Genomic DNA, 22,161 nt, shown 5'->3' with positions numbered 1-22,161 from the left:
TACAAGACCGTACCAGGCTACAATGCCAGAAAAAAATTTTTTTTGATAATTTAAAATTCCCAATTTGCTTACCGGTTAGAGTGTTGTAGTATACAGTGGTCCTCACAGGGTTTTCCTTTGACATCCAGAAGAAATGAATGAGTCTGATGGCTGTTGAGTCAATATTTAGTACCACTGTCTGTCTAGTACTTTCTTTGGTTCATAGAGGTAGTTAATTATGAAGGCTGGACACATACATCACTGGTATCCCTTCATTACTCAAAAAGATATACGTAAAGGCTTACCATAAAGTATTTAAAGATATCTGGTCCAGATGGAATCTTTCATTCAATGTTAAAATGATGATTAACTCTTTGCTCCACCTTTTTTTATCCTCACTTTAAAATGAGTACAATCATTATTTCTATTAGAAAAAAAAAGTGATTAGTAATGTATTCTTTATTTAATTTAGTAGCATGTTTTGTTGGTCGATTTTAGAGAGACGAACTCATCCTGGTTCGCCCAGGACTGTCCTGATCTTAGCACTGAAAGTAATGGATTCCAGAAAACACCTCAATCCAGGGTAAACCGGACGGTTGGTTACACTAAGTCTGGCTAATAAAACGTATGCTATTGCGAAATATTTCAATATTGTAAAAGGTGAGTACACCTATTGTCCCTAAATGAATGGGAGGAAGTTGGGTTAGAGGAGGGTCCCCAACGATGCTCTCATCACTGATATTTGCTGCGTGCACAGAGCTGTACAACAGGATACCTACTTCTAAGTGGCAAATGTGTAATACCAGCGACTTCCTTTAAGTAAAACTGTTAGATTCTGCTTTCTAAATGCCTCTACTCTAACCCACCCTCTTCTCTCCACCCCTATGCCTCTACCTTAGTTTAGACCGCTACCATTTAAATCAGTTTATGTATCGCCTCTTCTTGGAGGACTGAGACCCTCAAATCCCTTTAGGCACTCATGGAGATTGCAACCCAGCTCCTGCCTCCCTCGGGGATCTCACCTTAGTCTACCATCTTCCCGCAAGCAACCCACCCTCGTGAACTCGCACTGCGCTCGCCCTACCCGGCATGCACCCTTCTGTTTTCCACGTCTTTGCAAATGCCATTCCCTTGGCCTACAGGGGAACAGAGAGATCCAGTTCCTTCTGACGTGGGGAGGAAGCGCTGGGGAGGGCGCGTGTGCCTTATGATCTGTCATCATAGTCCCTATACTGTCAGGCAAATTGGGCCCAGAGGAGACTGACATTATTCTCCACTTACCCGCTTTGTACCAGCGAGTGAAGTAACGATCCACAAGCGACGGCACCGCGGGCTCCGCAGCCAAGGCGGCCTCAGGGGTCTCGGGCTCGGTAGCCATGGCGACCTCAGGTGCTGCAAACCCCGCCCCCTGGGAACCTGTACTCTTCCTCCCGCTTGCCACGGAGGAAGGTGTCTTTCCGGCGTGTAGCCCGGGACACGCGCTGTGCGCACGCGCACTGCTCCCCAGGCTCCGCAGGCTCCACCCACCGGTGCCCCTTACTGAGCTTTGTGGTCTGACGTCAAAGCGGGGTTCAAACACGATAGGCTAGTCAGCAGGATGTAGGGATAGGGGGCAGCGGCCAGCGCCGCTCCTCACAAATCTTTGCGGGGCGACGAAGAAGGCAGGCTACGGCCCCTCCGCCTCGCGGCGTCACTCCCGCGCCGCTCGGCGCGTGTCAGGGTATCTTGGCTTGCGAGTACGTGTTTCGCCGGTCGCCCCTCCGCCCGGCTTCAGCCACTACCGGAGGGGGTCGAGCGGCCCGGCGGCTCGGAGACCCAGTGCGCGTCACGAGAGCTCAGAAGCAGCGGACAGGGAGAGGCCCGTGCGCAGCCCTGGGCGGACGCGCCGCTGTTTGGGGGTCCTCAGAGCGCGGCGTAGGTGAGCGTTCGAGCGACCTAGCTGGGGTGGGGGCATGGAAACGGGCCCTGTCCGCCAGAGGGTGTCCTGATGAAGGGGACCCTCTAGCGCCCAACCGCTGCCTGCTGCTGGTCTGGGAGTGAAGTGCGGCTTGACCACCTCTGCCCTCCTTGAGTCCTCTTTCTGCAGACTTGCCGCCTGCTGCACTCGCGGCCATCAGTGGGCTCTGCGCGGCGCGGCAGGAGGAGGAATGACATGCTGCTCCCCCAGCTGCACACTTACCCAGTCTCCGGATTCCTTGCAGTTGCGGACAATACCGCCGAACCAAGTAATGCGCCAATTAAAGCACAACAATGCATGATAGAAGGTGACGGTAGTAGAGAGAAGTTCAGGTACTGTGCTGCGAGTCCCTTCTCGCATCTGCAACTTTTCCTTGGAGATGTTGTCCCTGTGCATTTCCATGTAACGTGGTATCTTATGTGGCCCTCTCCCCCGTTAAGCTGTGACCTCTGAGGAGGCAGTGACTGTCAGTCATCTCTTGTCCAGACTAGCACTTAGCAAGTGCTCAGTCGGTATTTGATGTAGGCCACAAACCGGATCGTAGGTTTACGTACTATGTAAAGGATTCAAACCGTACACTGACAGGCAGGGCAATAACCAGTGAATAGTTTACCGTGAAAGTGTGGGCAAAAGGGAAGCAGACACACAGTTTCAACTTGGAGGACAGAGAAAGTAGGAGTGCCATGTCCCCAGAGGGGAAACTAGTTTGGTGGAGAATAGCAGGTACTTCATTTAACAGGTTGCATTTGATGTGCTTTTGAGAAATCCTTGTGGTAGCAGCAGGAGGTTGAGAATGTGAGCTTAGTGTTCAGTTTAGGGAGGGTCAGGGCTAGAAGTTTAGATCTACTAAGCATATTAGTGACCTGTTTGGTACTTGTGGTCATGGACATGATAATTAGCCAAGAGGTGGTTGGATGAAGGAGCAAGGGAAGAAAATAGAGGAGTTGTCAGAAATTTCAGAGAGGATCCAGAATTGATCTATGGAGTGGAGAGATCTTTAGCGCATTTAAGGGCTGAGAAAGGATGAGTCATTTGAGGGCAGGGGAGTTTGGAGATTGCGGATGTAAAAGAAAGGGTACTGATAAGCCAAGGTCCTGGGGGAGTTTTTAGGGTTCTCCTTTGCTGGTCTTGAAAAAGAGTAGGACACTTCTGAGAAGGTAAGGGAATAAGGATGATAGGTGTGAAATTTTAGAGAAGTTCATTCTGAGGCTGGAAGGGTTGGGGAGGAGGGCGATGAATGATGAGCTGCCCTTGTGCCACCAAGCCTAAGCTTGTACTGCTCACCACACGACAGGCCAAGAATCGAGACACGAGTTGCTGGGGCAAGGAATAACGACTTTATTCGGAAAGCCAGCAAACCAAGATGGTGGGCTCGTGCCCCCAAAGAACCATCTTGCCTGAGTTAGAATTCAGGCTTCTTTTATACTAAAAGGGGAGGGAGTAAAGTCAAACATTTCCTGGTTCCCATCAGCCTCCAGAGATACCCCTCTGGTGTTAATTTCTTTCTCCCTGCAGTCATTCACAGGTGGGCCTGGTCAGGATGTTTCTTGTGAGCTAAACAAAAGTATTTTAGCTTAATGCTCATTACCTGGGAGTCAGGGTTCTGAGAGTTGGGTGATTATGTATAATTTAAGCTTATAGGCTGCATCCCTTTAGTGATTAACTTGCAATAGAATACAAAAGGTTCTTCCCTATTACACTTGGCCGGTGATTTTGAAAGCTCAGTGATTTGAGAACTCAGGTTGTTTGATATGTTTGTCAGTCAGGGTCCAGTCAGGAAAGTAGAAACCACACAATATTTCAACAGACTTTAAAACGAAGAATTGGTTAAATAGCTGCTGGAGGAACAAAAAGCAAAAGGGAGCAGTGAAGTAACTAAAAAAGTAAACTGATGGAAGAAGTTACAACACTTAGCTAGGTCTGAGGATCAAAACAAGGGAAGCCATTGGGGTTATCATGACCTAACCTTGGAGGAGAGGCATTATAAAGCTGGTGTTGATAACTCTGGAATTCAGAGGAGGAGCTCCCTGTTACTAGATTTCAGGCACCTGGAGGGGGGCACCTGCCTGGTTAGTGCTGGTACCTCTGGGGTGCTTGTTATCATGCTGGTCATGGGAGTGCTAGAGGCTGGGACCAAGGGCCCCTGGAAGGATGAAGGCCCACTGCTGGGGCGATATCGACTGAAACAGCAAGGTAACCGGAAAAAGGGAGTCCTCCTCAGCTCCTTCTGCCTTTGCCTTCCAAATTCTTATGCTGGGGTTCACGGACCCCAGAGCTCCACAGATTGTTGGTGAATAGAATCCAAGTTCACAGGGAGACATTTTGATGCTCTGATCATAACAATAACAGCATAATTATTATTAGTTAAACCAGGATGAAATACACCTGGTCTTCTGTTGCCTGTTTTCATCTCTTGCTACTCTGTCCCGTGTTTACTCCCCTCTAGTCAGACATCCTCTCATCTCAAATCTACCCATCCTTCCAGATCTACGTCAGTGGTCATCCTTATGTTATCTCAAGATGAAAGATAATGTAATTTTTGTATGCTTTCAAAAACGCAAGCTTTCTATATAGAATTAGATCTAAATAAAAAGTCTTCATGGTGTAATACAGGTTCAAATAATTTCTAGAAGTTCTTGAATATAAATGTCATGAAAGCTTACAAAACCATTGTTTGCCTTGATTCTCTTCCTCGCTTCCACCATGTGTGGGCTTGCCTTCCTCTTAACCCACATTTTATGTTGTCTCACTCATACTACACTTAATATTTTATCTGCTATGTAGTATAAGGATTAACTCATGTTTATTCTTTCATTGTCATAAGTATGAAATGCAAGATGAGAGAATTCACCTTGGATTAAGGTGACAAGAAGGCCAGTGTGGACTGTGTAATTGTCACCCCTAACATAAGTTAGGGACTTCCAATTACAGTATAAACCTTAAAGGGGTCTGGATATAAATATACAGCACGTTAACTTTTTTTTTTCCTCTTAGATAATGTTATACGTTAAAACAAGTCTGATTTTGCCAGACCAAAGTAGATTTCCTATTGATCGTTCTTTTCTCAGCTTTTCTATTGCCCTGGTGAAAATCAGGCCAGGAAAGTGGAGTAATGCGAAGTAGTTATATCTGGTTATCAAGCTCCTCGACTTGTTGGTCATCATTTTGAAGTATACTGTTGTAATTTCATAGTGTCTTCTTTTCTCCCTGAGAGCAATAAATGCTTTTCTTTTCTCTCTCTTTTTTTAAAATATTTATTTATTTACTTATTTGGTTGTGCTGGGTCTTAGTTGTGGCACTCGGGCTCCTTAGTTGCAGCAGGCGGGCTCCTTAGTTGCGGCATGCATGTGGGATCTAGTTCCCTGACCAGGGATCGAACCCGGGCTCCCTGCATTGGGAGTGCAGAGTCTTAACCACTGCGCCACCAGGGAAGTCCCATAAATGCTTTTCTTTATTTCTATGTTTGATTTCAATTTTAATTTTTTAATGAAGATATAGAGCCAGTTTATAAATAAATGTAGTTGGTGGTATTAAAGTAATTTTATTTTCTTCAACTGCCAGGATATATATGTGGATTTTTATATTATTTTGTAAATCTGTCAAGTTATGAGAACATCCTCATGTGCAAAAATAAAGTGTTTTCTCATTCATTGTGTTCTTCTCAACTTTCCTGCAGAATAACTGATGTTAAATCTTTTTTGAAGAAAAAACTGTGAAGTTGAGAATCTTGCCTCTTTCAAAGAGTGAGACCGTAAAATAGATTTCAGAGCCTCAATTTGTAGACCATAGATTTACACAATTGATTATGGTGCTACCACTCATCTCTGTGTGGGTTCAGATTAGATCATTTTTTTTTCCTTTTTTTTCTTGGTTATTCTAACTTGTCTGCTCCCTGAATCATTTTGCTTATATTGGAGTGTCATTTATCGCTACTAAGCTGTTTCTATTTCTCAGAGAAATTAAAGCTTCATCAAGAGATATTTGTATATATGTGCCACATATATACAAATAGTGAGGGTGGGAGGGAGGGAGATGCAAGAGGGAAGAGATATGGGAACTTACGTTTATGTATAACTGATTCACTTGGTTATAAAGCAGACACTAACACACCATTGTAAAGCAATTATACTCCAATAAAGATGTCTAAAAAAAGAGATATTTGTACGTTTCTTTCAGGAGTCGCTTCATCATGAGAAATCTAAAGTTATTTCGGAGCTTGGAGTTCAGGGATATTCAGGCTCCAGGGGAACCTCAGTGCTTCTCTCTCCGAACTGAACAAGACACAGTGCTCCTTGGCTCAGAACATGGACTGATAGAAGTAGACCCCGTCACAAGAGAGGTAAGTTACTGATGGAGGATGCTAGCACTTGGCATGACTCTTGACTTGTCTTTTTCCAAACTTGCTTCCCCAAATAGTATGTCCTTTAAATCTTTCTGAATTTATGCCCCGCCAAATGAATACTCCCATCACTTTATTTATTTATTTATTTATTTATATATTTTTTTATTAGTTTCTGCTTTATAACAAAGTGAATCAGTCACACATATACATCTTTTCCCACATCCCTTCCCTCATGCATCTCCCTCCCTCCCACCCTCCCCATCCCACCCCTCCAGGCGGTCACAAAGCACCGAGCTGATCTCCCTGTGCTCTGCGGCTGCTTCCCACTATCTATCTACCTTACGTTTGGTAGTGTATATATGTCCATGCCTCTCCCTCGCTTTGTCACAGCTTAGCCTTCCCCCTCCCCATATTCTCAAGTCCATTCTCAAGTAGGTCTGTGTCTTTATTCCCGTTTTACCCCTAGGTTCTTCATGACTTTTTTTTTTAATTCCATATATATGTGTTAGCATACGGTATTTGTCTTTCTCTTTCTGACTTACTTCACTCTGTATGACAGACTGTAGGTCTATCCACCTCATTACAAAGAGCTCAGTTTCATTTCTTTTTATGGCTGAGTAATATTCCATTGTATATATGTGCCACATCTTCTTTATCCATTCATCCGATGATGGACACTTGGGTTGTTTCCAGCTCCGGGCTATTGTGAATAGAGCTGCAATGAACATTTTGGTACATGTCTCTTTTGGAATTATGGTTTTCTCAGGGTATATGCCTAGTAGTGGGATTGCTGGGTCATATGGTAGTTCTATTTGTAGTTTTTTAAGGAACCTCCATACTGTTCTCCATAGTGGCTGTACCAATTCACATTCCCACCAGCAGTGCAAGAGTGTTCCCTTTTCTCCACACCCTCTCCAGCATTTATTGTTTCTAGATTTCTTGATGATGGCCATTCTGACTGGTGTGAGATGATATCTCATTGGAGTTTTGATTTGCATTTCTCTAATGATTAATGATGTTTCCCTTCACTTTATACTGATGTCATATTAGGCATAACTTAACTAGTACCCTATCTTTTAGTCTGCTTCTGTTTTAATCTAAGTTGGCAAAACTCTGACATTGTATTTTGTGGGGTTGCCCTACTTTTTACCCTTTCTACCATGTAAATACTATCTATTAACAGTTCTCAAGTGGGAATGCAGATGAAAATTTCCTGTAGGGCTTTTTAAACTGTTTCAGTCACCATCTCATACCAACTAAATCAGAATCTTCACTTCTGGAGCGTGAGCGTATGTATATTTAAAAGCTCTTTAGGTTGATTCTGATATCTTCCCTTAACTATATTTTGCTACTAATGTATTTTAGGTGATTACATTCTTAGTCCCCTTTCCCCATACTGTGTCCATTTTAGGAAATCATAGTTAGTAGCTTCATGTTTTATTGGATATTTTCAAAGATACCAGGCTTTTATGTTTGCGTGGCACAAAGGTCATATTAACTGTGTTTTGTGTTAAAGATGGTAGTGTTGTGATATTTCTCAAACGAAGGTTTGGGTTTTAATCTAGGAAAAAACATTTTAGAAAGCTTTTATATTATAAAAGAAACATTAAAAAGTATTTCTGGAAGTCTTATGAATTGTTCTTGAAAGTAGATTGACTTAATTTGCTTATTTGTTTGTTTTGGTGAAAGGTGAAAAATGACACTCCTTTGGTGGCAGAAGGCTTTCTCCCAGAGGGTGGAAGTGGCTGCGTTGTTGGTATTCAGGAGTTGCTGGATCACGAGTCTGTGTGTGTGGCCACAGCCTCTGGAGGCGTCCTACTTTGCAATCTCAACACACACCAGGTAAGTGGAAGAGACCAGCGAGGAGGAAATCTTAGGCATCCTCAAATGCCTTTTTTTGTTTCATGTCACTAGTTTTTCGTAGAAGTTTAAAATGTCAGGAGCCATAATATTTAAGCATTTTGCAAATTTAAGTCTTTGCATTATATAATTCTTTACAGAAAATTGTTGGCATGGCTTTAGCTATATTTCAGGATTCTTCTAAAAGTCAGTTTTGTCTACTGCATTTATTAATTAGAACAATCAGAACATTCCAAATAAGAACTTAACAAAAACTCAAACCTGGCCATTCTTGTATGGTATAGCTCACCTCTTACTAGAATCTGATCCTGAGTTGTAACCTTTATTTCTCGATTTATGAAGTCTTTGAAGTGTTTATATGGCTTATGTTTTCTTTTATGAATGCTGAGTAAGCCTCTCCTTGATGGCTAACTTTAAGAGTCCCTGAACTACAGGTGCTAAGGTGATAATGCTATCATTATGTGCACATCTTATGACTACCAGAGAAGATAGACTTCAACCATTTGCCTCCTTCTCTACTTAGCATAAGGCTGAGTTTCTGGATTTCTATTCTCACCTTCTTGACAGCTTTTTAAACTTTGTTGATTACTCCCTTAGTTGTGATCTCTTTAACATGGATGTATCACAAGTCATATTACTAATCATAGGATAATAATAGCAGCTGACATTTATTAAATGTTTACAATGCACCAGGCACTTTTTCAAGTGTTTTTCATGCAAAATTGTATTTAATCTTCACTACAACCTTATGAGGTAGATTGTTGTTTTTCCATTCTTCAGAAGAGGAAATTGAGGCACAGAGGGCTTAAATGACTAGGCCAAGGTCAAACAGTTATCAGGTGGGATTTAAACCCTGGCAGTCTAACTCTGGCACCTTTGCTTTTAACGGTTCCATTTAATCAAACAATAAATCTCGTTCTCAGTTCATGGTGAGAAATATCAAAGCCATAACTTAATTAGTATTTCTCACATTTAAAAGGTATGCTTTTACTTTCAAAACATTTTGTAGAAGTTTTTCCTAATTACTGAGCTCCTCCAATCCATTGGTCTCCACCAGATGGTGCTGATCCTCCATATTTGTGGCATCACAGTGTCTGCAAGACAGAATCCATGTTCCTTACTGTGCCTTATAAGACCTTTCACTATCTGTTCCCCAAATTCCTTTTTAGCCTCACCTCCCACCCCCATCATTCCTGTGTGTATATATACCTTATGCTCTAGTTGCAGCTGATTTTTAACTGCTCTTTTTAACTGCACATTTTCCCCCCAGTGTCTGCCTCCTAGCCCTATTCCTACCCTTCAAAGCACCTCCTCAGAGAAGCTTTCCTGAACTCTCTGGGGCCATTTGTCAGTCTCTGCTCTGAGCCCACACTTAATTCCCAGAGACCACGGTTACATCCCTAACCCTGCTGTAGAGGCATCTTTTATCTCTCTTTTATCTCCTTAACGGGAGGAATGGAGTGGCCGTAGTCACCTCCGGTCCCTATGGTCTGTATCATGCCTGGTCTTCTAATACGTGTTACTGAATAAATGTTTACTGAATAATTTCACCTTTGTGTGTTTTGTTAATTGTTTTGATTAAGGTCATAGTAAATATTTACTGAGACGCTTATATTTTCATATCTCCCTTAACATTTTGAAATGTCTCTCTCAGCTGGAATGTGTCGGGAGTGTAGCCAGTGGTATCTCTGTCATGAGTTGGAGTCCTGACCAAGAACTGGTGCTTCTTGCCACAGGTAAGCATGTCACTGGTCCCTAATTCTTGACTTTTATAAAACATGACTCCTAATATCTCACAGGCTTAAGTTTTAGGGTGCTTAAGTTTCAAAAAAAAACATTTCTTGGAACAAGGATACCAGCATGATAATCTGTAGGGAATGTGGTGTTTTTGAGTTAAGTGTTACTTCTTAATATATTGTTTTAGAAAGTTGCTGCTCGGCTTCCCTGGTGGTGCAGTGGTTGAGAGTCCGCCTGCCGATGCAGGGGACACGGGTTCGTGCCCCGGTCCGGGAGGATCCCACATGCTGCAGAGCGGCTGGGCCCGTGAGCCATGGCCGCTGAGCCTGCGCGTCCGGGGCCTGTGCTCCGCAGCGGGAGAGGCCACAACAGTGAGAGGCCCACGTACGCAAAAAAAAAAAAAAAAAAAAAGTTGCTGCTAAGGTCCATAGTTATGGTTTAAAATGTCAGCAATATTTAACCTACTCTAAGAGGAAGAGTTGCTACATAAAATAAACTGATTCTAAGAACTGCTCTCCCAGTCCTATTTTTTTCCCTTAAGTCTTTTCATTCCAGATGAGTTTCTGCAAACTAGCAGCCTGATGAGGTATACATTTGAAGAGATATCTTGCTGACTAAATCGTTGAAGTTAGTGGAGGAGGGCTATGTGGACTTTAATGTTAGCTTGACATACATAAATAGCTGAGAATAAGCACTAGGTGACGTACCCAGTCAAAAGTTCTTTATAAAAATGAGAGTCAGAACATTTTGAATAAGTTCTGTCTTCCCTGTTTTGACTATAAGCTCCTCCACTCCAGCTCAGTAGCTTCCAGTGCTATAGATACTTACGGAATGGCAGATTTGCTAAATGAGAACAAAATCATTCTTGTTTTTGCTCCCCCAAGGTCAACAGACCCTAATTATGATGACAAAGGAGTTTGAACCAATCATGGAACAGCAAATCCACCAGGATGATTTTGGTGAAAGTAAGTATAGCTTTGTTTGAAACATTTTGTGACTTGTCTTGCACACTAGTAGGCACGTCATAAGCCCAAGGAACTTAAACCCCTACTTAATTCACTGTCTGATAGCCCAATTCCTTTAGTTCATTCCAGATTTTAAAAGGCATACCTCTGGCACCTCTCCAAGTCTCAGAGTTGGCTTGGTCAATAACTTGGGGAATAGGGATCTGTGCTTAGAATCACCTGGGTAGTTGTTGCCCAAACCCCAGGACAGGCTTAGCCGGGGTGTTTAATGAAAAGGACTGTACTAGCTAGAATAAGGAGAGCATTTCTGAGGTACAATTTTGGGGAGAAGATAAGAGAGGCAGGATAGAGAGCTGATTTTTGTTCCTACTGATTAGACCTGAATTTTCATGGGAAGCATCATATTGTTTTCTTGCTAAGATCTAGCTGAGGTGATATGGGCATTAGGCTGTGGAACTATTGAAGGGGAGATGCTTATTGAGTATAAGAAGCTCTGGCCAACTTGAGGGCACCAGGTGGCTGGCCTGATTGAGGTTCTCAAGGATGGGCGAGATGGTATTTTAACTTTTGCTGAGGTCTAACCTCATGACTTCTCGTTCTACTAAGTAAGAAATCATTTAGAAAGGCGCTACTCATTTATTCATTCAAAAATAATTTGTTTGTTCAGAAATAATGTTTGAGTAGGCAGTATGAACCCAGCAGTGTGTTTGGTGCTGTGGCTAATTCATCTTTTCCCTTAAGGAGTCAATAATAACAGGATGTGCAGGTATTAGGGTAGCATAAGGAGAGAAAGGGAGTAATGGGGACGGAAGACTTCCCAGAGGAGGCCGACTTGAGCTGAGTTTTGGCTGATTTGGTGTTGGGTAAATGAGGGTTGAGGGTGGGGGAGTGGTCCAAGCAAGTGAATTAGTTCATTCCAAGGCAGGGATGTTTCATAGAAGCCTTTGACACAGCATGGCTTATTCAGGCAACTATGAGTACTTCAGCATTGCCTAGTGACAGGACATGGATGTGGAATGAAATAAAGGGGAGGGATTTTGATTAAGTTTGATAGGGAATTTGGACATTAAGTTATAGGAGATCAGTCATTAAACGTTCTGATGATGCAAGATTGATTGATTGGTGGAGAGGGAAGAGACGAGACAGGGTTACCTGGTAGGAGGTTGCTGCAGGAATCCAGGTGAGAGATAAAGAAGGTGGGTGTGGGACTAGAAAAGGGAAAAATGCAGGAAAATTTTGATTCTCAATGAGGATAGGAGTACATTTTTTGGAATTACGGGAAACTTTTTTTGAATATATGTGCATGGTCCCCCTCCTGCCCTAGCTAGTTTGAGAAATACCAGTTTAGAAAGTGAAATAAATAGGCTTTGGGTATGTAAGGTGAAGAAGAAAGTTTAGTAGGACTCTAGCCAGAAGCTCAGGTGGTGGAAATAAAGATGTCAGTATCTGAGAGGGAAGGTGGGGGAAGTGCTGGTCTGTAAAGGGTGGGTGATGAGTTCCTTTTTGGATTTGTTTAAGGGCGCTATGGGATCACCAAGTAAAGCAGGTGAGTAGAAGGGGCTGAAGCTCAGGAGAGGCCAGAGCTGTGGACTGGGAGTCACTGGCATGTGGGGAATCTTTACAATCTTGGGATTAGATGTGCTTGCTCAAGGAGCAGGTATGGTGCTGGATCTAGGGCCCAGGGTGGGACTCTGGGGCATCCAGCTTTGAGGATAGTCATAGAGGTAGTAACCAACACATCTTTGCATGGGAAGGTGCTCTGGGCCTGGCTCATCCCACCGACTTTTCCATAAGAAGTCTAATAGAGTAAATCAAAGGAGAGGGAGTCCAAGTCAGGGTCTTAGGTCTCAGAAATGTATTTGTCAGTACAAAAAGTCACTCTGTGGAGTGGTGAATAGATATTTTTCTTCTAACCGGGGTGTCGACAAACTTGTTCTGTAAAGAACTGGACAGTAACTGTTTTCCGCTTTCAGGCCATATGGTCTGTGTTGCAGCTACTCAACTCTGCTGATGTAGTATGAAAACACTCAAAAGACAGTACATAAAGAAATGGGTATGGCTGTGTTCCAATACAAGTTTATTTGTAAAAGCAGATGCAGGCTGTAGTTTACTGATTGCTGCTGTAACTCCACCACCTATTATCTGATCCCACTGGAAAAGTTGTCTTGCTTTGCTCCTTGACCCTTTATCTCTCTGTGGAAACTTTCGGATAGAAGCCCAGGGGTCTGCACCAGGATAGGCACTACTGTTTGTATACAGCAGCAAGGTATGCTTTGGGGTACTACAATACTTGGATGTGCCCAAGCAGAGCAGACAGGAAACGGTCATGCTGACCCATAATTTATAGGAATTATAAACAGCCCTGCTTCGTCAGAATCAGCATCAGTTATAGGAGGGAAATATTGGGTCCTGGATCTGGCTGATGCTTTCAGGGGCATCTCTGTAGTACCTCTTATAGGTGGATGCCAAGTCCTACCTTCAACAACAGAAGGCTGCATTATTTCAGCAACTCTGACTTTATATTTTAGGTAAGATCAGCATTATAATTTAGAAAGAAGCCCAGCCTGGAAGGCAGAAGCCCTGTGTTCTAATTTTGGCCTCTGTCACTAGGGGGTCTCAGTCTCTGTCTCTGTGAGGGGTTGAGTTCCATAATCATGGTCTCCTCCAACGCTAGCAGGGAGGTTGGATACATTTAGTGGATTGAACACTTACAATCGGAATTTTATTCCCAGCTCTTGTCTTCTTGAGTTTTATGTTTTGTTATCTGTGGACGTATTGCATAGATTCTTCATGTTTCATTCTCCTTGTAAACTGGGGATGGATTGCTGACTGTCATCAAGGGAATTTATATACGATGGCAGTAGAGCTCTTTCCAAAATAAGAGCATTTCAAAGTCTTCAAAATCACTTCAGCATATAATATGGAACATAAGTTTTTAAAATATTGACTGCTGGTCAATATATTGAGAGGTCTCAGAGGACCCAACTTCATGAAGAATAGCTATGAAACTGCATTTATTTTATTTAGCTTATTGGTTGTCGTGCATATTCTCACTCAGTTGTTCTCTAGGCAAGTTCATCACTGTTGGCTGGGGCAGGAAGGAGACGCGGTTCCATGGATCAGAAGGCAGGCAAGCTGCCTTTCAGCTGCAAATGGTAAGGTTGGTCTGATGGATAAAGAACCTTCTTTGGAACAAATAGAAGTTCTGCTACACACCAGGAGCTCTTAGGTGTCCAGGTGTTACCAAAAGTGGGGTCCGGCTGCTCGCCGCTCTAAAGCCAATAAAGAGGCAAGGTTGGTGGAAAGGAAAGTTTGCTTTATTCCGCTGGATGCCAGCAACCGGGGGGTGGGAGGGTTGGGGGCGGATTTTTGTGCAAAGGCCGACTCCCCTCCCTGACAACCAGTGGGCAAGAGCTCTTATAGGCCGAGAGAGGGGGCTATATGCAGAAACAGTACAGGCAGCTCTGACAGTCATCTTGAAATTGGTCATGTGGTGGTCTGACCAGCATCATCTTGATTATTAAGTACAGTTAGTCTTTACTTCCAGGGTCGGTTTGTTCCCATTTCTTTGAGGCCAATTCTCGGATTTGTGGCAGCTTATGTCATGGCCACAGTCTGGTCATCATGTAGTTAACTTCTTCCACCCAGTGGGGGTTTCAGTATCTATAAGACAGTTCAAAGGATATGGCTCAGAATATTATCTATAGCCCTTGAGGAGGAACTAAAAAGGTCCTTGACTGTGCTTAATGACTAAACTATTATTATGTAGTCATGTTGGACTGTTTTCCTTTGTTTCTGCATTTTCTCACTTCTCTGATTAAACTTATTGTTTGGCTAAAGGTTTTCTGCAGACAAAAGGCAGGCTGAGGACATGGGGTGGGGTGGGGGACCATAGGGTCCTGCTCTGTTCCACAGGTAGAGGGTGTTAATGGACAGATCTCTTCTGCTCTAGTAAAACTGAAGCTGTTTAGAGACCTTAGGGAATGAGTCATCCTAGAAAGATCCTTTTTTCCTATTGCCAAGTTGTTTTGTTATTCTTTTTTTCACATAGAGAATAATGATCACCAATATTCATTTAAAAAAATAAGTCATCACAGACAGAAATGAAACATTCTGTATCCCTTCCTGATACCCTTCCCCTTCCTCCCGAGAAGGAGCTGCTGCCCTGCATTCACTGTTGATCATTCACATGCATGTTTTTATCCTTTTCCTACATATGTATATATTAGTCTTTTTTTTTTTTCTGATTTCCCTTCCTGGATGAAACTATGTTTTCCTTCTTTCTGGATACATTTTGAAGATAGAGCTACAGGATTTATTGATAATAGATAGATGTAGGGTAAGAGAGAGAGAGAGAGAGGAATTGAGGATAATCCCCAGATGTGGGCCGGAGCAAATGGAAGCGTTTTGTCTGTATTATATGTGGAAATTTCCCTGAGCTGACCTTCTAGGATAGATGGAATCATATACTGCCTGCCGTTACATTTTCCATCCTTACTTTATTTCTGGCTACATTCCGTGTAACTCATATTGTCTCCTAACCCTTCACTAGAGGAAGTTTGTGTATACCACAGGGCGATTTCATTGAGAATAAATCTTGTTAGGCTGCTGTGTATTCCCTACTGTGCAGCTTGTGGCACTAGCACCATTCCGACTTAGCCTATCACTGGAATGTGATGATGGATGCTCAGGTGGTCATTTGTCCCCAGCCCCACAGAATTGGCTTCTGTCTTCAAGGCTTTCGGGACGGAGGTGCAAGTGGCACTGGAAACCTTTCTTCTTTCTGTGCTGCAGAATGCGGAGCTTGTCCATGTTTTCATCACTGCTGCTGGCTTTATCTCCTCTGGCTCTTCCCTGCCCACCTTCCTCTCATCTTCTTATCTCTTCTGTGCAGAGTTGCGAAGTTTACCCAGTGAATGAAACTCTACCGGCTTAAATTTAGACAAACATAAATTTCCTTGTATAGTTACCTGATAGATTCCTCAGCTCGTTATTTTTAATATCTAGATCTGTAGCTCTTTTTCCCTGTTGCTGTGCTTGGAGGCCACTTTTTAATGCCCAGAGAAAGATTTTGTTTTGCTTTGTTAAGTTCTTTTCTCTCGATTTCTGGGTCTAAGGGCCCTTCTGGAAGGGTTCCTGAGGATTCTGTGAAACTCGATTTCTAGATAGCTTAAACCTTAAATAAAAGGTTTAACTTTAGTAGCCTGGGGCTTGTTTGGTTCTGGGCCATTTAAGGCCCCCAGTAACATTTGTGGTTTTTCCTCTCTTTAGCACAAGTCTGCTTTTCCCTGGGATGACCATAGACCACAAGTTACCTGGCGTGGCGATGGACAGTTTTTTGCTATGAGTGTTGTTTGCCCAGAGACAGGTATGGAAATAAATTTTTCTTCCTTTTGCTTTGAGGGTTTTCTTTCATTACACCCATGAGGTAACGATGTGCTGCTTTAGGTGTTAAATGAATATAGAGCTAAGAATCAGAAGAGTTCTTTGAGGCTATTTGGCCCAGCCTCCTACCTGTTGGATACGAATTTTTAACAAGATTCATCTAATTGGCTTTGTGAAACCACGACAGTTTTTATTAATAAGGAAGGTGTTTGGAAGTTCGGACTTGACAACATTTATCACAATGCTTTAAGTTTTGCTGTTGTTGTTTTTCTCCCTCTATCTACTACACAGGGGCTCGAAAGGTCAGAGTGTGGAGCTGGGAGTTTGCTTCACAGTCAGCCAGTGAGCCTGTGGCAGGACTGGGACCTGCTCTGGCTTGGAAGTGAGTGGGAGAAGAAACCTTGTAACTTCTTCCCAGAGAATTTCTTGGTACTAGGGTGGGAGTGGTGGTACCTATTGAATGTGGGTGTTTATAAAACACAAAGAGATAATCACTTTTTCTCATTTGGCTGTAAGCCCGTATCTTTCTTTTTTTGTTCCGTGAAGTCTGAATGTGGTTTGAATAGTAGATTCTGAGCTTCACAGACCTCATCATTCCAAGGCCCACACGTTTTGTAGGTTATAGGCAGGGCCTACATGAAGCCACTGTGTAAAACAGAAAGTGGTGCTTAGAAGGAAAGTTGCAGTCTGTGAATTTCTGTGGGGCAGCAGAGCTTTGGTGAAAACCAGGAAAGGGCTTCCTTTCTCTGCACAAACTCCCACACTAAGGGGACCTGTTTGCTGAGGAACACGTGGGCTGGATTTGGGCCCTATTCACCTGTTGGCCTAGTACCCTTGTGCAGGTCACAACCTGCTTGTGATATATGGCTGTCCTGATTATAGATAGAAGAAATATTTCCTGCCTCAGTAGCATCTGTTACAGGCAAAACCTAGGTCTCTAGGTTTTAGACATCTGTTTCCCACCAGTATTTGAGTGGCAATTGGATGACAGAGGAAAGAGAGAAATGTATTTGAATTAAAACTAGAGACAAATATAAACAATATGGGGCGATCAAGGTGTCTTCAGTAGATTGAGAAGTCTTTAAAAATACCTACCTGAGTTGCTGAAGTCATATAATTGAAGGAGAAATAGTTCATGGTTTTATAGGACATTATACTGGGAATGGTTTAAATAATTTATTGGTTCTTTTAAAAAGTCACCCAAGTGCAGTCTAAATCTGTGAGTCTTTGTGGGCAAATAGAGCCCTTGTGCAAATCAGAAAAAGGCACTATGTCCTCTGGGCAGATACAGTCCCACACTAGGGTGACTGCTTGCCAGGAAACATGGGATTTAAAACTTCCTTGGATGGAGGCTTTTTGTTTTTGCTGAAAGAATTTTCTCTGAATTTCATCTTGTTCTTAGCCATCTGGATGAGCTTTTGGATGCTCCTAACACTCTGGGTTTGCTTTAAGGCCCTCAGGCAGTTTGATTGCATCTACGCAAGATAAACCCAATCGGCAGGATGTTGTGTTGTTTGCGAAAAATGGACTTCTCCATGGACATTTTACACTTCCTTTCCTCAAAGATGAGGTTAAGGTAGGTGCCTGAGTTGTTCTAGCATCACATTTAGAGGACTTTCCACAGCCATAGAGAAGATTTGTATTTGATATGGGTATGTAAATAGAAGCCCCAGAGTAGACAGTAATAAAAATAGTGGCTTCCTATGACTGAATTTTTTTTACAAACCAAATTGTTTTTCTTAAGGAGATTTTGCAGAGAAGAAATAGCATTCCTTCCTCACCCTAGATAAAACACAGAAAGGAAATAAAAATGTCAGTTTTCATTGTTCATTTTGACAAAAGCATAATTCTTCCAGTGATAAAGATACTTGTCAGCTTTTTTTTTTTTTTTTTTTTGCGGTACGCGGGCCTCTCACTGTTGTGGCCTCTCCCTTTGCGGAGCACAGGCTCCGGACGCACAGGCTCCGGACGCACAGGCTCAGCAGCCATGGCTCACGGGCCCAGCTGCTCCGTGGCATGTGGGATCTTCCCAGACCGGGACGCGAACCCGTGTCCCCTGCATCGGCAGGCGGACTCTCAACCACTGCGCCACCAGGGAAGCCCTACTTGTCAGTTTTAACATTTAAACCTTAAGGAGGTTGTGTACCATTTGGATCTTTGCTGGAGCGGAAACAAATCATGGTAATTTTTAATTGTGTAAAAATTTAAATATATTAAAAGTTGAGAGAAGAGTTTAATGAACTCCCATGTACCTATTACTTACTTTCAACAGATATATACCAGCATTTTGCAAAATTATTTTCATCTATTCTTCACTCTCTGGCCCCCCCGCCACACACACACACTTTGTAAAACTTTCCTAGGGTTTTAATTTTAAAAATCATATTTTCAGTATTCATTTCTCTAACAGTTGAGAACATTTTTCTTTATATAAGCACAATTCCATTATCACACCTTATAAAATTAGTAATAATTCCTTAATATTACCTAATACCTCGTCTGTATTCAAATTTCCCTGATTGTCTAAAAATGTCGCCTTCATTTGGTTAAATATTTAAACATAATGCATTTTTTGAAGTCCTCTACATATGATGACAGAGATTTGTTTAATAACTCCATAGGTTAGTAATTTACAGCTAGGGATCAACTCAGGTGTGGGATTATTTGACTTGTGAGAGCAGGGAATTTAGCTCTCCTAAAGATTTTGAGGTAAATACGTAAAGGCCAGTGACAGGTCTTTTTTCCCTACTAGGTTAATGACCTTCTTTGCAATGCAGATTCCACTGTGCTTGCAGTATGGCTGGAAGACCTTCAGAGGGAAGAAAATTCCACTCTAAACACCTATGGTAAGACAGCTGTAGTATCTCAGCCTTCTGCCCCATAAAATGTAATTGAAAGTAGTAGGCCGTGGAGTTTCCTTTATCCCTTTCACTTAGTCCTGTAATGGAATCAAAGATAACTGAGGCGGGTAGGTAGAGATGAGGGAGTGGTTAGCTTTTGATGGGAGGGATTTCAGTTATGTATCAGGCAGGGTCTCTAGAGAAACAGAATCAGGGTAGTCTGGCTGGTTGGAAATTCAGTGAAGAGTTGATGTTGCAATCTTGAATCCAAAATCTGTGGGACAGGCCCACAGTCTGGAAACTTGGACAAGATTCTATGTTACAGTCTTGAGACAAAATTCCTTTTTCTCTGGGAAGCTGTGGTTTTTGCTCTTAAGGCTCTATAAACTCTTTGGATGAGATCTGTCCACATTATGGAGGATAGTCTGCTGTACTTAAAGTCAGCTGATTAGAAAGGTTAATCACATCTGCAGAATACCTTCCCAGCAACATCTAGACTGGTGTTTGACCAAACAACTAGACACCATAGCCTAGCCAAGTTGACATGTAAATTAACCATCACAGGTCATCAGTGCTTTCTCTTCATGGATGGTACCAGTGTAGCAAATCAAAATGCTAGCCAAAGGAACACTGTGGAAGTGAAAGAGAATTGAGATTAGATATAAGTAAGAATCTTCTGTAGCTTTTAAATGGTAAATCAAATTGTAAATATGTATTTTTCAGTGTATATGTAATATGTGAAAGCATTAGAAAATAAAGATGGGAAGAAAAAAAGTTCTTCCGTAATTCTGTCACTCAGTAATAATCGCTATTTAAATTTTCTTGTCTTCCCGGTTTTATGTATACATCTCAGTATAGCTGTGATCTCATTTTTGTTAAATATGTAGGTATGGTACCTGCAGTTTTTTTTTTCCATTGCAATTTTTATTAGTTTCTTCTTTATTACAAAGTGAATCAGTCATACATATACATCTGTTCCCACATCCCTTCCCTCTTGCGTCTCCCTCCCTCCCACCCTCCCTATCCCACCCTTCCAGGTGGTCACAAAGCACCGAGCTGATCTCCCTGTGCTATGCGGCTGCTTCCCACTATCTATCTACCTTACGTTTGGTACTGTATATATGTCCATGCCTCTCTTTCGCTTTGTCACAGCTTACCCTTCCCCCTCCCCATATCCTCAAGTCCATTCTCAGTAGGTCTGTGTCTTTATTCCTGTTTTACCCCTAGGTTATTCATGACACTTTTTTTTCTTAAACTCCATATATATGTGTTAGCATACGTTATTTGGCTTTCTCTTTCTGACTTACTTCACTCTGTATGACAGACTCTAGGTCTATCCACCTCATTACAAATAACTCAGTTTCGTTTCTTTTTATGGCTGAGTAATATTCCATTGTATATATGTGCCACATCTTCTTTATCCGTTCATCCGATGGTGGACACTTAGGTTGTTTCCATCTCCGGGCTATTGTGAATAGAGCTGCAATGAACATTTTGGTACATGTCTCTTTTGGAATTATGGTTTTCTCAGGGTATATGCCTAGTACTGGGATTGCTGGGTCATATGGTAGTTGTATTTGTAGTTTTTTAAGGAACTTCCATAGTGTTCTCCATAGCGGCTGTACCAATTCACATTCCCACCAGCAGTGCAAGAGTGTTCCCTTTTCTCCACACCCTCTCCAGCATTTATTGTTTCTAGATTTCTTGATGATGGCCATTCTGACTGGTGTGAGATGATATCTCATTGGAGTTTTGATTTGCATTTCTCTAATGATTAATGATGTTGAGCATTCTTTCATGTGTTTGTTGGCAGTCTGTATATCTTCTTTGGAGAAATGCCTATTTAAGTCTTCTGCCCATTTTTGGATTGGGTTGTTTCTTTTTTCGCTATTGAGCTGCATGAGCTGCTTATAAATTTTGGAGATTAATCCTGTGTCAGTTGCTTCATTGGCAAATATTTTCTCCCATTCTGAGGGTTGTCTTTTGGTCTTGTTTATGGTTTCCTTTGCTGTGCAAAAGCTTTTCAGTTTCATTAGGTCCCATTTGTTTATCTTTGTTTTTATTTCCATTTCTCTAGGAGGTGGGTCCAAAAGGATCTTGCTGTGATTTATGTCATAGAGGGTTCTGCCTATGTTTTCCTCTAAGAGTTTGATAGTTTCTGGCCTTACATTTAGGTCTTTAATCCATTTTGAGCTTATTTTTGTGCATGGTGTTAGGGAATGATCTAATCTCATACTTTTTACATGTCCCTGTCCAGTTTTCCCAGCACCACTTATTGAAGAGGCTGTCCTTTCTCCACTGTACATTCCTGCCTCCTTTATCAAAGATAAGTTGACCATATATGTGTGGGTTTATATCTGGGCTTTCTATCCTGTTCCATGGATCTATCTTTCTGTTTTTGTGCCAGTACCACACTGTCTTGATTACTGTAGCTTTGTAGTATAGTCTGAAGTCAGGGAGCCTGATTCCTCCAACTCCGTGTTTCGTTCTCAAGATTGCTTTGGCTATTCGGGGTCTTTTGTTTTTCCAAATTTTGAAATTTTTTGTTCTAGTTCTGTGAAAAATGCCAGTGGTAGTTTGATAGGGATTGCATTGAATCTGTAGATTGCTTTGGGTAGTAGGGTCATTTTCACAATATTGATTCTTCCAATCCAGGAGCATGGTATATCTCTCCATCTGTTTGTATCATCTTTAATTTCTTTCATCAGTGTCTTATAATTTTCTGCATACAGGTCTTTTGTCTCCTTAGGTAGGTTTATTCCTAGATATTTTATTCTTTTTGTTGCAGTGGTAAATGGGAGTGTTTTCTTCATTTCACTTTCAGATTTTTCATCATTAGTGTACAGGAATGCCAGAAATTTCTGTGCATTAATTTTGTATCCTGCTACTTTACCAAATTCATTGATTAGCTCTAGTAATTCTCTGGTAGCATCTTTAGGATTCTCTATGAATAGTGTCATGTCATCTGCAAACAGTGACAGCTTTACTTCTTCTTTTCCAATTTGGATTCCTTTTATTTCCTTTTCTTCTCTGATTGCTGTGGCTAAAACTTCCAAAGCTAAGTTGAATAAGAGTGGCGAGAGTGGGCAGCCTTTT

The 22,161-nt window shown here is 42.1% G+C and overlaps 1 protein-coding gene across 1 annotated transcript in view; it reads left to right on the top strand.

Annotated features, from left to right (window-relative positions):
• Nucleotides 1-1,355: 1,355 nt before the first annotated feature.
• The window catches only part of LOC308609412 (elongator complex protein 1-like), a gene marked incomplete at its 5' end in the record, with an annotated part of 37,679 nt that continues 16,873 nt past the window's right edge, over nucleotides 1,356-22,161 (top strand). Inside the window, 11 exons of the mRNA XM_081223087.1 lie at nucleotides 1,356-1,428; nucleotides 1,576-1,897; nucleotides 6,113-6,275; nucleotides 7,968-8,120; nucleotides 9,793-9,874; nucleotides 10,760-10,840; nucleotides 13,910-13,995; nucleotides 16,112-16,208; nucleotides 16,517-16,607; nucleotides 17,678-17,801; nucleotides 18,978-19,071. Of these exons, the coding sequence (XP_081079213.1) occupies nucleotides 1,356-1,428; nucleotides 1,576-1,897; nucleotides 6,113-6,275; nucleotides 7,968-8,120; nucleotides 9,793-9,874; nucleotides 10,760-10,840; nucleotides 13,910-13,995; nucleotides 16,112-16,208; nucleotides 16,517-16,607; nucleotides 17,678-17,801; nucleotides 18,978-19,071 (1,366 nt within the window). The remainder of the gene's footprint in view (nucleotides 1,429-1,575; nucleotides 1,898-6,112; nucleotides 6,276-7,967; nucleotides 8,121-9,792; nucleotides 9,875-10,759; nucleotides 10,841-13,909; nucleotides 13,996-16,111; nucleotides 16,209-16,516; nucleotides 16,608-17,677; nucleotides 17,802-18,977; nucleotides 19,072-22,161) is intronic.

The sequence above is a fragment of the Mesoplodon bidens genome (assembly GCF_964165515.1).
Source record: "Mesoplodon bidens genome assembly, chromosome: X".
NCBI lineage: Eukaryota > Metazoa > Chordata > Mammalia > Artiodactyla > Ziphiidae > Mesoplodon > Mesoplodon bidens.
This window is presented reverse-complemented; position numbering and strand designations above follow the sequence as displayed.